Source organism: Diabrotica virgifera, chromosome 7, assembly GCF_917563875.1.
Source record: "Diabrotica virgifera virgifera chromosome 7, PGI_DIABVI_V3a".
Classification (NCBI taxonomy): Eukaryota; Metazoa; Arthropoda; class Insecta; order Coleoptera; family Chrysomelidae; genus Diabrotica; species Diabrotica virgifera.
The window spans coordinates 171,615,413-171,631,373 of NC_065449.1; the positions used below are offsets into that span (position 1 = coordinate 171,615,413).

General features: G+C 33.5%; 1 protein-coding gene across 1 annotated transcript in view; it reads left to right on the forward strand.

The window, feature by feature from the left end:
• Positions 1-15,961, forward strand: part of LOC114329409 (protein suppressor of white apricot) — a 116,531-nt gene that overhangs the window by 78,936 nt on the left and 21,634 nt on the right. The window contains exons 6-8 of the mRNA XM_050655234.1: positions 5,988-6,231; positions 7,483-8,130; positions 14,051-14,494. Coding sequence (XP_050511191.1) covers positions 5,988-6,231; positions 7,483-8,130; positions 14,051-14,494 — 1,336 coding nt within the window. The remainder of the gene's footprint in view (positions 1-5,987; positions 6,232-7,482; positions 8,131-14,050; positions 14,495-15,961) is intronic.

Sequence of the window (15,961 nt, forward strand, 5' to 3'; positions counted from 1 at the left end):
GTTCATACCATCATTATTATTTGTTGATGCCAATTGTCTTTATCTTGTCTTTTCCTCTGCTATTTTAAGGCATGCATCATCAAACCAATTCTTCCCTACTTTTATTTGTCTCTTTTGTGGAATAATTTTATCATTTGCTCTAGTTATCGCCTCTCTTGTAGTTTGCCACACAGCTCTATTTCTAGTTTCTCTTTGTCTTTCTGGGATAATAGCCCTTTATTGATTTCATTGATATACTTTGTTTTTATTTCCATTTCGCTTAGTTTTTCTATATCATATCGATTTTTTCTTTTTTAATTTGTTTTTCCCATGTCTTTATCTTTTTCCACATATACATAGCTCTAACCAGAAGATGGTCCGAATACATTGCAGCCCCTCTCATACTTCTTACATTTTTTTTTATAAATTCCATGTGGTTTATTTTCATTAATACGTGAACAATCTGGTTAACTGTCCTTCCATCAGGAGACATCTAGGTTCCCTTATGCATTTGTTTTCTTTCAAACTGGGTGCTCCTCACCACCATATTCAATTCCTCATGTGTGAACAAGCTGTTATACCGTTATACTTTTATATTTGAATTAAAGATAAGCATTTGTTTAGGTTATTTCTTCCATAGCACGCTTGATGGAGAATACGATAAGTATCTATCCAATAATCCAATCGCTAATTCTGCCCATTACCGCCCACATTGAGGATCATTCGACTATGAACCACTTGAATAGGGAATTAACAACTCCATTCGGGGTGTTTACAAGGAAGTAACCACCCGAAGAACTTTAATGGTATAAGACAAGCAGCATATTATTATGCAAGATATTTAACTTGCTTATAGAAGCCGTACTATGCGATTTTGAATGAGCCAAAATTTTTTCTGTGTAGCAGTTGGGAATATTGCATTATAATGGCTATATAATGCATTATGGAATGGAGGATATGAGAGCCATTTTTAAATGAAATAATTTAAGAAATTATGGACACTACATTTTAAATTTATACTTAGGCAACTTTTTATGAATGTTGTCTTACTGAGATCAATTTTAAGCGGTTTTTTTGTTATAACATTTTACTTAGGTATGACATTTTTTATTAATCGTAATGTAAGGCCTTCTCAAATGAAGATGTAGCAAGACATTTAAAGTCATTTTTTGTGTAGGTAAGTAGTTGGTGGTATGCTCTTTTCAGGTAGTTGTTTAATGTAATAAGATATTGATAAACATATTTGGATAACTTTATAAAATTATTTTTGTGGTACATTTAGCAAATAAAATATTAAGAGATTTGATCCTGCACATTTAAAGCATGTCCCCACTGTATAAGTGATCTAGGTTTTATATTATTTGTCTTACATTAATCATAATTGGATACCATATTATTAGAAGCGTTGTAATAGCGCCAATTGGTTTTTGTCTTCTTGATAATCTCATCCAAAAACGTTGGCAATCATCACGGGAATTCTAATTTTTGATGCCGGTGCCCTAAACAGGTCTACAGAAAAACATTTAAAGGAGTTCCTCAAATTAAATAAGTAACCTTTTACGACTCCTTCATTCGATTATGCGTTACAAGATTTGAAATATAAGGTTCGGGTATTATGAAGTGCCTTAGATACTATAATTTTGTAATTTTAATTTTGTTCAAAAACTTCTTTTTCTTTTTTTTTCATTCTTCTTAATAGCGTATCGTCTGCATACCAGATATTGTAAATATATATACACTTTATTTTTATACTAATTTCATCGTCGTCTATTGAATACGCATTCAGAGCATGGCAGAGTAATGAGGACATCTCTTTGTATTGTGTTGACACAGCTTTGTTGGACACCTTTATGTATATGGATTTTGATGCTTTTAGTAGTTTGTTATATAGTAGTTTGAATATTTTAAGGTTTCTTCTTGGTTCCGATTAGAGATTGCAATTGCTGGATCCAGCATCCAGCAATCCAGCTGGATCCAGCGCTTTTTTTCACATGCTGGATCCAGCAAATCATGCTGGATCCAGCAGCGCGGATCCGCAAACGTGTCAAATTCGAAATAAGTTACTTAATGTCTTCATTAGCCTCTTTATTCAAAGCCGTGAGTTGGCAACTTGCCATTCTATCGCGCTGGCAGTAGCTCAGTATGCTGGAAAGTTTCTATAGCTTAAAAGTTTGCATCGATAAAGCGTTGATATACATTGATTCTGCAATAAAATTCTCTGCAGGCGAGTGGTCAATAATAATCAATGAGTTAATCGCCACTTTCAACCGGCTGTAAAAGCTCTTTACAGAATAGATTCCACTTTGATAACGGCCGGCACAACTATGAAATTTGTCTTAGACAAACTAAATAGCCAGGACTTTAGCCTTAATGCTGATCTATCGGAAGCACTACGCAACAGAATCACGGAACGGCGTCTCTATGAGATTACAGGTACATTAGTGTATTTACAAAATCAAAAAAGTATGACGAAGTACTAAACAATCCTGGTTACTTCCCCATGCCGAAAAAGAATGCAATGCGACAAGAGATGAAAAATTTGTTGATTCGTATAAATAAACAAGTAACTGTGGAACCAGTGCAAGAGATAATGGAAGAAGATGGACCAACTAATCCGGAGCCTGTGAATTTTACTTTGGAACAAGAACTTGAGATTGAATTGAAACGAGAAAGAGAAAACATTTATAGCCAAAAAACTGATTCTCAAAAAGATTACGAAAATATTTTGGAAAAGGATATGGCGGTTTATGAGCCCGAAGGAGTCAAAGCCGATCGTGTGTCAATAGTCTATGACTATTTGATGACCTTAAAACCGACCAGCACAGAGGCCGGAAGGGCTTTCTCCGCAACCGGCTATATGTGCAGTTCTGTGCGAAGTAGGTTAGGCATATGTTTTTAAGGTATCACTTACATTAAGCTAAACAATTCATTTCTGTTGTTTAGAAATTTAGCATACATACAAAAAACATTAAAATCATGTTTTTATTTTGATTCCACATTTTGCTGGATCCAGCTGGATTCAGGCCAATCTTGCAAAAATCCAGCTGGATTGAAAATGCTGCTGGATTACAATCCCTAGTTCCGATAAAGGTTTAGAATGATGTGGAGGTCTTTTCCGTCTAGCTCCCTTTTCTGCAGTGTATTCAACAATTTTTCATACTTGACTCTGTCAAAAGCCTTCTTTCAGTCGTTGAAGCAGAGATATATTTTTTCTGGTGATCGAATTAGTGTTTGTGTCGCAAAATTCTGGCGATGCTTAAACCACTCAAACAAAAACAGGTGCACTCGATATATGTTCATTTCCATATATTTAATTCAATAAATTATAATACTAAAATCACAATAAATATGCACTAGAAGTAAACAGACCAATACACACCCAATAGTAAACAGACCAAAGTAAACAGACCAATAGTTAATTCATCATTCTGTTTTTGTGATAATGTTTCGATTAGAGATTTGAACCATATTTTCTTTGAATGCAAAATTAACGAGAGATATATAAATCAATTGTATTACAATTTACGACAAACACAAGTTCATTTTCCAATTAGTACAGAATATCTACTAAGTTGCCATAAAATGGAAATATTTAAATTACTCATAAACTACTTGAAAGAAACAAATATAGTCATTTGAGTCAGATAGGTGGGAATATAACAAAACTAATAAATTGAGGTAAAAATAAAATAAAAATCTGTGGCTAACGGACCCGCATCCAAGACATTTTTTCACACACTCACTCACTCACTCAGACCAATACACGTTGAATGTTATGAGGAGCACTCCCGAATCATGATTTACAATGTATAAACTTCCTAAATCATGATTTGGGATTTACAATGTATATAATATATACATCGTAAATTATGATTTGTGAGTGCTGCTCGTAACATTCAATGTGTCTTGGTTTATGTCAGAATTCTAGTGCATCTTTATTGTGCTTGTAGTATACTTTCAGTAACTGTTTAGTGAAATTTAACAATCTGTTACTCTATTGTACATTTTGAATTTTTTCGACGAAACAGAAATATCTTGGGTTGAAAATAACTCTTTCTTCGGCTATACGCATTTATTAAGAGAACTGGGAGTTTTTGACTTGAAAAGATGACTTAACGCTAAATATTTGGCGGTGGTGACGTTTGCTCACGCGCACTTCTCTTTTAGCAACGTTAGTCTCGTTATACCTCGCGATATAACAGTTCATTGCATAATTTTTTTATAAACAGTTGTTTCAACAAGTGAGGGTTATTTACATTGAAATATAGGTCATATCTTATGCCTTAAAAATAAGTTTCGTAAATAATATCGGTGCGACATTTTTTCCTTCTGTATGGAATGGAAGTTTGGACTCTTAGTGAGGCTATGCTTAAACGCTTGGAAGTCTTTGAGATGTGGATATACAGACGACTGCTAAGAATAAGTTAGGTCGACAGAGTTGTCAGTTCAGACGGCTGAACCAAACAACACAACTGGTCAATATAATAAAGAGACGCAAGCTGGAATACCTCTATCACATGAGACACCCCGAAAAATATGAACTTTTAGATCTGATAATTCAGGGAACATTGAAGGAAAGGTGGTTCTGGTAGAACAAGAGCATCATGGCTGAAAAATCTAAGACAATAGTACGGAAAATCGACTACATCATTATTCAGAGCTACTGTCAATGAAGTCACGTAGCCAACATGATATCCAGCGATCGATATCGGTCATGGAACTAAAGATGTCATTATTTTTACTACAAGTACGCAAACAAAAAAAAATGTGTTGCTACTATCATGACTATGAATGAAGACTACTTAACTTCTAGAATAGTCTTATAGAAGTTATTTTGGACCACTGTCCTACTCTTTTAGAATAATTTCTATGGTTAGAAATCCTAATTTACACCTTATCGAAGCCTTTGGTACATTGCAAATTTCGTGCCATTTTTTTTAAATATTGTTTTAAATTGTTTCGTGTCCCTTTTTTATTTTCAGTTATTCCTTCCATCGGGGGAAGGTAATTAAACGTTAAATTATGTATAGTGTTTCGAAATCATGTAGCGTCAAAACTTGCCACCTTTGAGCTAAATCCCTCTGTTAGGCACTAGACTCATTAAAACCCTAGTTTAATTTAAATAAAAATTAAATTTTTAATAAACAACAAAAAAACTATATCTTCCCCGTATAATAAAAAGCAGTTAATTGAAGTGACAATACGATGTGTTATTTAGTATAGGTACACACATCAAGAAGAAAGAATGATTCGGTGCTGGTATAGGATTAGAGGTGGGACAGATCAACCAATACTCGATCCGGTAAGGAACGGGAAGGCGATCAATTAATAGTTGGTCGCTGCGGCAGGACGGTTTGGCCTTAAATCAACACTTTGAGAGCCGCTACTAAATCAATCCTTTAGCAGAGGCGATTGGCCTTAAGTCAACACCCTTTGGCCAATGGAGTTCTTACCAGATCAATTTTCCAGTAGAACTGTCTATTGTGGCGAACGTCGTTTTTATATCAGTGCTGGTGATCTATCTCCACCGCACATTGAATGGAAGTGATAGGTAGTGCTAGTGCGTGCGAAAGAGCGCTGCCAAGCCATCGGCACGAGCTGACGACGTCAACGTTACAATGCGTACCGAATCGTCATGATACAAATTTATATCTCGATAGACTTGATCAACATTATCTTTAACCATTACCCTGCTGCCCTTAATAAATTACCATTAATACATTACGATAGTTTAGGATTACTTTGATATATGACATCCCTTTACTAGATTATTGGATGTTAAGGCCTTATTGTCATTGCCTCAGAGATGGTTGGGATTCTTTTCAGAGGTATATAAGTAGTAACATAAAAATATTTTGTTACAATTTTTTCCCTTTGATTAACTAACGTAAACCAGCGTGAAATTTAAATGTGTGGTAATAAATATACGTGAATTCTTTGAAGAAAAAAAAACCAACCATCGTCTATAACGTTGTCGTTCAAAAGTAACTTAATTTATTGTCAAACAGGCGGGTACCACTGCCAAATCGATCCCGCAGATACCATACAAGCCGTCAGTGAACTGCGCTTACAGTCAACTGGTCAATCGTATCCAGGGTAACCAGGCGGAGAACCAAGAGACGCAGAAAATACCGGAGTACGAGCAGATGACTTATGAGCAGCAACAATACTACCAGTACTACTACGTGCAACAGTATCTTGAGTACTACAAACAGCTGGCGCTACATTATCAAGGACAGGCTGGAAATCCAGGTAAGTTTTCCAAAGCTCAGAATATTTCAAGTTTGTTTCACATGTATCCAACACAGTCTTATTTTTGTATTTCTTCAGACGAATTCTTCTAATTAAAAAAAATTGAAATTTTTTATAAAATTACGGATACCCATAATGATGACTCTTTTATTATTAATTTTACGAAGAAAAGTTATTCTTCATAAAGAGCTCTGCATAGTCTAAAATCTAAGATGCAACCATAATATGTTAAAAAATATTAATTTCGCTCAAGAGTAAAGTACCTTTATTGTTCACAATATTTAAATTAGGATATAATTGCACATCAAAACATAGTTTTTAATGTTGTTCTGCAGCTATTTCCTTGTGGCGTTTTTGTAATAAACTATTCTGAATGGGATATAATATAGTTTTTAATTCTAAACAACTTTTCATAAGAGCAATTTTCCATATTATGAATCTAAATACATAAATAAACAAAGTTTTCGTTATGATAATTCTCGCATTTTTATTTTTTTTTGTTCCTATAATGTATACGAATATTTAAAATATAAAGATATACTTTTACGAAATTATTCTTTTTGTTATGAGACGCTACAATTTTTGAATTTATATAAAATAGCATTCATAAATAATTATTTTGTTCTACTTTAAATGCAGTTAAATATTTTAAATTATTTTTGGCAAATTCACCTTTGATACATTAGCGGATATATTTGGCATTGTATGTGAGAGTATGAAATAATTGACGATATGACAACACTGGCATTATGTTAAGCTTACTTGAATGTCAAATATATTTTAGTCCTGGCGACTGGACTGTGTATAGTTGTATAATACAATGATGAGCGCGCTAATAACCGGCAAAATAACGCAAAAGATAGAAAACATAACAAGTTGTGAGATAAAGAGGAATGAAACTTGTAGAGATTTACCGATAAAAACCTATAAATTTACATTATATTCATTGTTCCCGCCTTTAGACGTATCAGAGGAGTATGTCAACTAAAACTGTCACTGTCACATTGGTAGTTGCCAAACTCGTCCGCTACGTCTAAAGGTGGGAAACAATATAAGGCAAATTTTTATGTTCATAAATATAGTTGTTTATAATGCACAACTTAATATACTTTCCGTTTTTTACGTTATTTTGCCGATTAGCGAGCTCATCACAGTGGTGTATAACTTTCATACATTGTAAAAAAATCAGCATTAAACAAAATTTTATACCCTTATTTTGGTTATCAGAAATGTAATATATATTTTTTTAAGGGCAATTCGTACCACCAGCAGATTTCCAAAACTTGGATCCGACTCTACAACATTATATCCAACAAATGGCGTACACACAGTACCTGCAACAGTTTCAACAATCAAACAATTCATACGCACAAATCGTATCAAACGTAAACAAGGAAACAAATCCCTACATAGCAAATGTACCTCAACTACCTCAGTTACCAGAAACGGTTAAAAATCAAGAAGATGAAAGAACAGTCACAATTGTTGGTGAAAAGAAGAAAGTAGAAGTAAACAAACCTCTGCTTTCCCTCGCTGCCTATGGATCCGGCTCAGACAGTGATTCTGATGACAGCACAGAAAGCGACGATAGAGAAGTACGAACTGTCACAAAAGTTGAATCCACAGCAGCACCAACTGATGAAACCAAAATTGTCATAGACAAGATGGCGTTGTACGTTTCCAAAAATGGAGAACAGTTTGAGGATATTGTTAAGGCTAAAAATGACCCGAGATTTGAGTTTTTACAATCAAGCCATAAGTTTTATAAGTATTATAAAGAAACTCTAAAGCGGTTCATGGACGAAAACAATAAAAACGGACAAGAAAAACAAGAAACCAATAAAGAGAAAGAGGTGGTGAAGAAGCCACCAAAAGAAAAAAAGGAAAGGAAAGTTATAGGTGAGTTTAATCATATTAACTATCATTAAATTAAAATCACATATTTTTCTAATTTTATTTGTCTTCTTCTTCTATTTGTATGGACATGACTGTTTGTTTTTTCAACGTGCCTCAAGTAAGTTGACGTTCCATCGTTTTTGTGGTCTTCCCACTGATCGTCTTCCTATGGGGAACCGTCTCTCGCTGTCCTTACTATATTTGTTGTCATTCGGCTTATGTGGTCATTCCATTCTACTCCGCTGTTTCTTACCCATTTATTAATTCTCCACCTTGCATCTCCGTCGAATATCTGTACTTTTAGCTCTGTCCCATAGTGTCGTATCATCGATTTTTCGAAGGGTTTTCATCTCCGCTGTTTCGAACAATCTTTTTGTCCTCTCTGTGTCAGGTCGTGTTTCTGCCGCATATGTCATTATTGGTCTGATGACTATTTTGTAAATTCTGCCTTTCATTTCTTTTCCGACCTTTTTATTTCTCCATACTGTGTCACTCAGGCAATCTGCGGCTCTGTTTGCTCTATTCACTTGATGTTCCACTTCTGTTTCGAGCTTTCCGTATCTAGATAGTGTGATGCCTAGATACTTAAATTCCATCACTTGTTGTATTATCTGACCCTCTCGCTCCAATTTACATGTTCTTGAATTTACTTTTATAACCATGCATTTTGTCTTTTTTGGGGAAATTAACATGTTAAATTTTCTGGCAGTTATCTTAAATTGGTGCAGCATACGTTGTAAATCATCTTCACTTTGGGAGATTAGTATTGCATCGTCTGCGTAGCAGTTTATTTTAAGTTGTTTTTCTCCCATTTGGTATCATTTTTAGTTCTTACTTTTTTTATTATTTCATTCATGATCAAGTTGAACAATAAAGGACTCAGGGAATCACCCTGTTTTATCCCACTGGTAGCTTCAATTGGGCCAGCTACTTCATCTTCTACTTTTACTTTTATTGCGTTGTTTTGGTAGATGTTTTCGATAGTTTTGATTATTCCTATAGGTGTACCTCTCTTGAGTGTAACAAATAGATAATGTCCTTTAATTTGACCCTGTCAAATGCTTTCTTATGGTCCACGAAACATAAATAGGCCGGTTTGTTGTATTCTAATGATTTCTCTTGAACTTGCCTCATTTGTCCTTATAAGTAATTATGCAACACTGATTCGACCTCACAATAATATTTTTTCTCCAAAGCTGGTTAGAACGGTTCATTGGATCGTGACAAGACGGTAGCTCAAGAAATAAGTAATGAAAGGCTGGGGATAAGTGGCATGTAGTATCCAAACGGCTTAACGTGCAGGGATGTGCCAGGTTTCACGCATTAAAATCGGACCAATAGGCGTGAAGATACGTATCTAATGCCTTTATGACATGATGGTTGATTTTTTCAGCATTCAGTTCTACTCGTTAATTCGTATCGTGTGACGTCTCGCACATCCCTGCACGTTAAGAAGCTACATCAGCGCGTCATCAATATTTTTGTTTTACGAAAGTTCTGCGAACTTTCAACTTTGCGGCAACAGTGCGTCGGCAGTATAACAGTGACAGTGGCACTATACTGTCAAAAACAATAATTAGTATACTCATAGGCGCGCTAAATGTTGCCAGGTCAGTCAAGTTCGATTTCTTGTTATAGATAATCGACTTTTAGTAATTCCATTGTGACACAAAATCTAGGCATGGGATAAAAATGTTTATTTGAAGAAATTCAATTTTTTTCTTCTTCTTAATGGCGGTACAGGCTCGTTTTTGTAATATTTTAGTTAATTATACAGTAATTTCCACATACTAACATATTTCTTAAATTGGGCTCTTTTCTGCCATTCTTTACTATATTACGAATATGTGTGCCAAATATCTCGACAAAATATTCAAAAGTAAAGCTACAATCTTGGAACGCGTTTTCCGCGCGCTGATGTTACCTCTTAATCCGTTTGTATGCTATATGCCCCTTACCCCAACAAACCACTGGCGAAGCGTCCATGTAACCATTGTTACCATTGGTAACAGTTAAAATTTGCAAATAAATATTTTATGACTACTATGAAATAATTCCATTTATATTTTTTAAAAATAGAAATATTTGTTAATAGTATCTACCTAATTCAGTAAAATAGCCAACTAGACGCACGAAAATATCAGTGAGTTTATGTAAAATCGGTTGCACGTTATTATAATACGCCCTTAACGTGCGCCGCGCCGTTACCACTTCTGTGAGTGGCAACGATGGTAGGATCTTTGTATCGGTCAGGACTGGATCGTCTCTGAAAATTTTGCGGGCACGATGGCTCTGAAGCCGCTGTGGATTAGTATTCGTGTTACCAAATTTTAATTTGGTGACGCTAGGTAGGGCCGGTGTCTATCGGGACAGAAAATACCGACCGTAAGAATATCAGACTTAATAAATGCAATTTTAATTATTATTATAATTATAGGGAATAATTATAATTCCATTTATGAAGTCTGTTATTCTTAGAATTGGAAAAGACTGCAAGACTTGTACACACTTCTAAATAGGTCAAAACGGCAAACAGGTGTATGTTTTCAAAAAACTTTTGATAGTGTGTAAAAAATATTTTATTATCAGCTAATAATAGCTGATAATTATTTATGATTATCAGCTGATAATAAAATATTTTTTACACACTATCAAAAGTTTTTTGAAAACATACACCTGTTTGCCGTTTTGACCTGTTATTCTTAGGGCCGGTATTTTCTCGATTAAACTCCGGTTAGTTAACCGTACCGGCCCTTTGGATTCGATTATTGCATAATATGCATTATTAATTATCAGTTTATAACTTGTAACTGTACTTGCTTACTATACAGATAACATATCTATACCTTTTTATCCTATATAAATCATATTAATCGATTTTAATTACTTGTCGAAATATATTAATTAACAACAACATTATTATATGACATATAATAATATTGATTATACTATTGATTATACAGTACATTGTAGTGTAGGTATAATCAATAAAATAAAAATTATTTAATATTTTAGGCTAAAAATGACAAATGAATGTACTGATTAGTATACTAATTATACAATTTGGATTTTTTAATAAAGTATAAAGGTGATATAATACATATTTTACCTAAAAACAACAAATATGTTTTTAGTTTGTAGATACTTTATATAATTTCTTAAATTTTTTATTTTTTAATTTTATTTCTGTATTTCATCTATTTTTATAATAGACCTGGATCGCGCGTACCAAAAAAAAGTTGATTAATAGCAAGCTGAAAATTCACTGTGTCTAGTCGGACAAACTTTGATGTATGGGGACACTATATATTAAAAATATTTATAAAATACATTATATATATAATCATATATATATATATATATATATATATATATATATATATATATATATATATATATATATATGCCCCTTAGAAATAAATGACTGCAACCTCAATAAAAAACTAAAGTCTATATATATATATATATATATATATATATATATATATATATATATATATATATATATATATATATATATATATATATATATATATCTGGTTTTGGTAACACTTTAGAAAAAGTCACGCGTCGCCACTGCAACAAACCCTTTATTATTTACTTCTTGAGCTACCCTCTTTCCTCCCATACGTTACGATCCAACGAACAGTTCTACCCCCAACCCAAAACCATCAAAAAATGACCTTAGAATTCTTCTCAAAATTTTTCCAGAATTTAGAGAAAAATTGAATTTATTTACGAAATTTACTCTTGTAAATTTCGTATATATATTTTCAAAAAACCTTTTTACCACATAGTGGTGTAAATTTCGTAAAAGCCTCTATCCAAGTTGGGGATAGTCGTACTGAAAACTACCCATCAAACGTGGAGCACGCCAGGGTTGTATTTTGTTACTCAGTCTTTTTAATCTGTACTCTGAAGAAATCTTTAGGTAGGCTTTGGTCGACATATAAGAGGGAGTAAGACTGGACAGAGAAGTAATCAACAATATCAGATACTTTGACGACACAGCCATTCTTGCAGAAAATTTACAAGCTCTTCAGCCATTAGTAAATCTAGTCAGTGAAGCAACTTATCGGAGAGGTCTAAAAATCAATATTTCAAAGACAAAGTGGATGGCAGTTGGAAAGATTAATGTAGGTCAAGGTGTGCTTTCTCTTGATGGAGAGGATATAGAACGGGTAAACCATTTTATATACTTTGGCAGTTGGTTAAATGTAAATTGCGACTGCGTTGAAGAGATAATAACCAGGATCGAAATATCACGTAAGGCTTTTATGACCTGGAAACCAGTTTTATGTAACCGAAGCCTGTCGATGAATATTCGCAAGAAAGTTCCGAAATGTTTTGTGTGGTCTATATTATTGTATGGTTGTGAGACATGGACGTTAAAAATCAAAATGCTAAATAAATTAGAAGAATTCGAATTATGGTGCCATGGACGAATCCTAAAGATATCGTGTGTTTCGCACACTTCCAATGAAGATGTTCTCCAAATGATGAATTCAGAACATCTGCCCATAAACAGAATATGAGCAGATCATAATGAGGAGAAAAACAGAATACTTCGGCCATATAATTAGAGGACCTAAATACCATCTACTTCGCCTTATAAGACAAGGTAAAGTGGAGAGAAAGAGATGGATTAGTCGAAAGAAACTTTCATGGTTGCGTAATAGTAGACAACGGTGTGGTTCCACGGTAGAAGAATTATTTCGCGCAGCAGCCGATAGAGAACGGTTTCAGGAACTTGTAAACCTGATGACGGCCAACGTCTAAATACGGACTCGGCACCTTAAGAAGACTCTTGTAAAGCTGATGATAAATGTCTTGTATACCCCAGTGTTTCATTTTTCACATGCAAAAAATAATATTATATTTTTAATAATCTTATATTTTTTGCTGCATAAGTTCAATATTTTTTCATCTTCAATTTTAAACTTTACCTTAATTCACCCCTTGCCAATATCCTAATAGTTCATTTCATCCCTACCCATTCAGACAACTATTGCTGAAACGAGGAAACGCGCGATGCTATCTCGATTTCTATTGAGTGTCTTTACATCTTCTCACTCTCAACATTCTCTTCTACTGTTGACCCGCAAAGGGAACGGAAGAAAAATGCGTAAGCCTTTATTTTCTGCTAAATCTCAGTACGAAAACTAAGATTGTGGCCAGTAATCTCTCTTGTGTGTTAGCTTTCGTTTGGCAACACATCTCTGCAAAATAAGACAGTAATCCGATATAAAATAACCGTTAAACATTAAAACATTAAAACTCGTGCACGGAACAGTTGTGAAATTGCGTGTGAAAACGGCATATTATGTGTTTAATAAAAACGCGATCAGTGATCAGCGCCAAAGGATTTGGTAAGACTTTTATACACTTATCATATTGTCTGTTTATCATAACCCTTTCTTAATTCTAATTAGACCAGCAAACCTCATACAGTCCACGCCTCCTGAAATTATATTAATAATATCACATATGCCTTTCTGATTCACCCAAATTTGGAGAAATATATTATGAGGTCGAATCAGTGTTGCCTAATTACTCTTATCTGAGCAATTAAAGTAAGTTGAAAAAATGTAACCATTTTATTTAAAAAACAGAGTATAGATTAGATATTACATATTATAGATAGAATGTGTAAAATTTAGTTTAAAATAAAATTAATAAGTTCAGTTCTCGTTTTTGGTTTTAAAAGTTTAAATTACTGACGATTATACTCTACTTTCTTATTGCGTAATGGTCGTGACTGCCGTAACGCTGACAGATCAGTCATTACTGAGTTCTGGACAATTATGATCCTTGCTATATCGTATTTGATATTTTCTGCCACGATAAGGCGGTAAGATCTTATTAACCAACTAAGTAATTTTTAGCCTCTGTAAACCATTGTAACAAACTAAGTATTTTTTAGCCCCTGTAAGCTTTTCTATAAAAAAAGCCAAAGAAGAACTCCCCAAAGAGATAAAAAGTGCTCTACCTATCGAGGAAAGTAGTGATGAAGAGGAACAGGCATCATCTGAAAATACAGAAACACAAAAATCCCCTACTCCTGCAGCACCCCATTTATTGAAAAATATTTTGTGGAGGATTGGTGATGTACAGAAACCGGTGATTCCACCTATACAAGTTCAAGAGAATGCCTCCAAAAATGAGGAACCTAAACATGAAAAAATTGTCTCCAAAAATGAGGAACCTAAACATGAAAAAATTGTTTCCAAAAATGAGGAACCTAAACATGAAAAACATGTCTCGAAAAATGATCAAATAGGAAAGAAAATTGTTAGTATTAATGAAGATCCCATTTTAGAAATGATGGAATTTCTGGATGGTGTAGAAAAGCAAGGTGCTAAAAAAGGTAAGTTCCCCAGCAAATAGACCGACGTGTTAATTACGTGAATTTTGGGTACATTTGTCACCAATATACGTAAATTGCTTACGTGAATTTCACGTGAAAATTTGGTTGGAATGTCACATTGAAAATACGTCTTTAAATTACGTGACTAATTCGTCTTCAATAGACGTGTTATTTACCTTAATAGCAATAAAATGTTTCGGGAAATTCACGTTGCAAATACGTGTTGATTAACGTATCTTTTAGGGAATGTATATATTAGTATTGACGTGAAAGATACGTCCTAGGTTCACGTAAATAATTCGACCTTAATTAACTTATGAATCACGTAATTATTCTCATATGATATAAATAAAACAAGCATAATATAAAGTATTAACAATGTATTTATTTAGTAGAATTTAGAGACTTTAATAAAACATTTGTCTTGTATAATTATTATTATACAATATAATGAACCAAAAATGGTACCGACCTAAAGACACATTAAAAAATTTGCCAACACAAAACACACAACACAGGCAAAGTGCACAGGTCACTTTTTATTTCTAGGAGGGCACTTCGACACTTTCTTGTTTTTTTCTAATTGCATCATCGGCACTTCAACCCTCGAGCAGTGAGGTAAACGTTAATACGGAAGACATTATAAATAAAGCCGCCTAAATAAAACGAAGGAAATAAAGCTCTTCACGTTTCACTTTTACTTTTTGTTGTGAGAAGCTGATATTAGTGGTTATGATAATCGATTTTAAAAATCGATTATATTTAAATTACAGTTAAACTATATTCTACTTACTTTAAATTAGTATTACGTATTTTCTTTTTGTTTTTAAATTATTCTACAATTAACTAATTGGTCTTAGTAAAAATCTATTTCAATACCAGAATAATATAAAAAAATAATCCTATCGAACGTATCTATTATTCGATAAATCGAATAATTTAGTTTTCGAACCAACTATGTTAATCATGTACCGTGGTCACGTGATAGTATTTAAAGGAGGAGAAAGGCTTGGTAGTACGTCATCACCGCGCGCGATTTGAAAATTAGACTCAACTGTGATACTTTCATCATTTTAGCTCCTGTGATACTTGTAAAGAAAAAAATAGCGTCAAATCAAGGTTGGATTGAAATAGTTATGCTAAATGGTTTTAAAAGCGAAATCATAAACTTTTTTTTTAAATATTGGTATTATTTACATTACTTTTACGTGAAATACATCTTATTTTTCGACGTTCATAAAATACAGTGAGTAAAATTCAAGCGATACGTATTTAACCAACACCGTTGTAAAATTTTGTTTTCCAAAATATTTCTCAAAATTTAACCAAAGGAAGTTATTTCTGTTTCGTGATTATTACGTGAAATAAACGTACCTTTGCGATGTAACCGACATTCACACCTATTATAAAAACATGTACTATATTCGTCATTATGATTTTATATTATTTCTAATGTCAAACATGTAT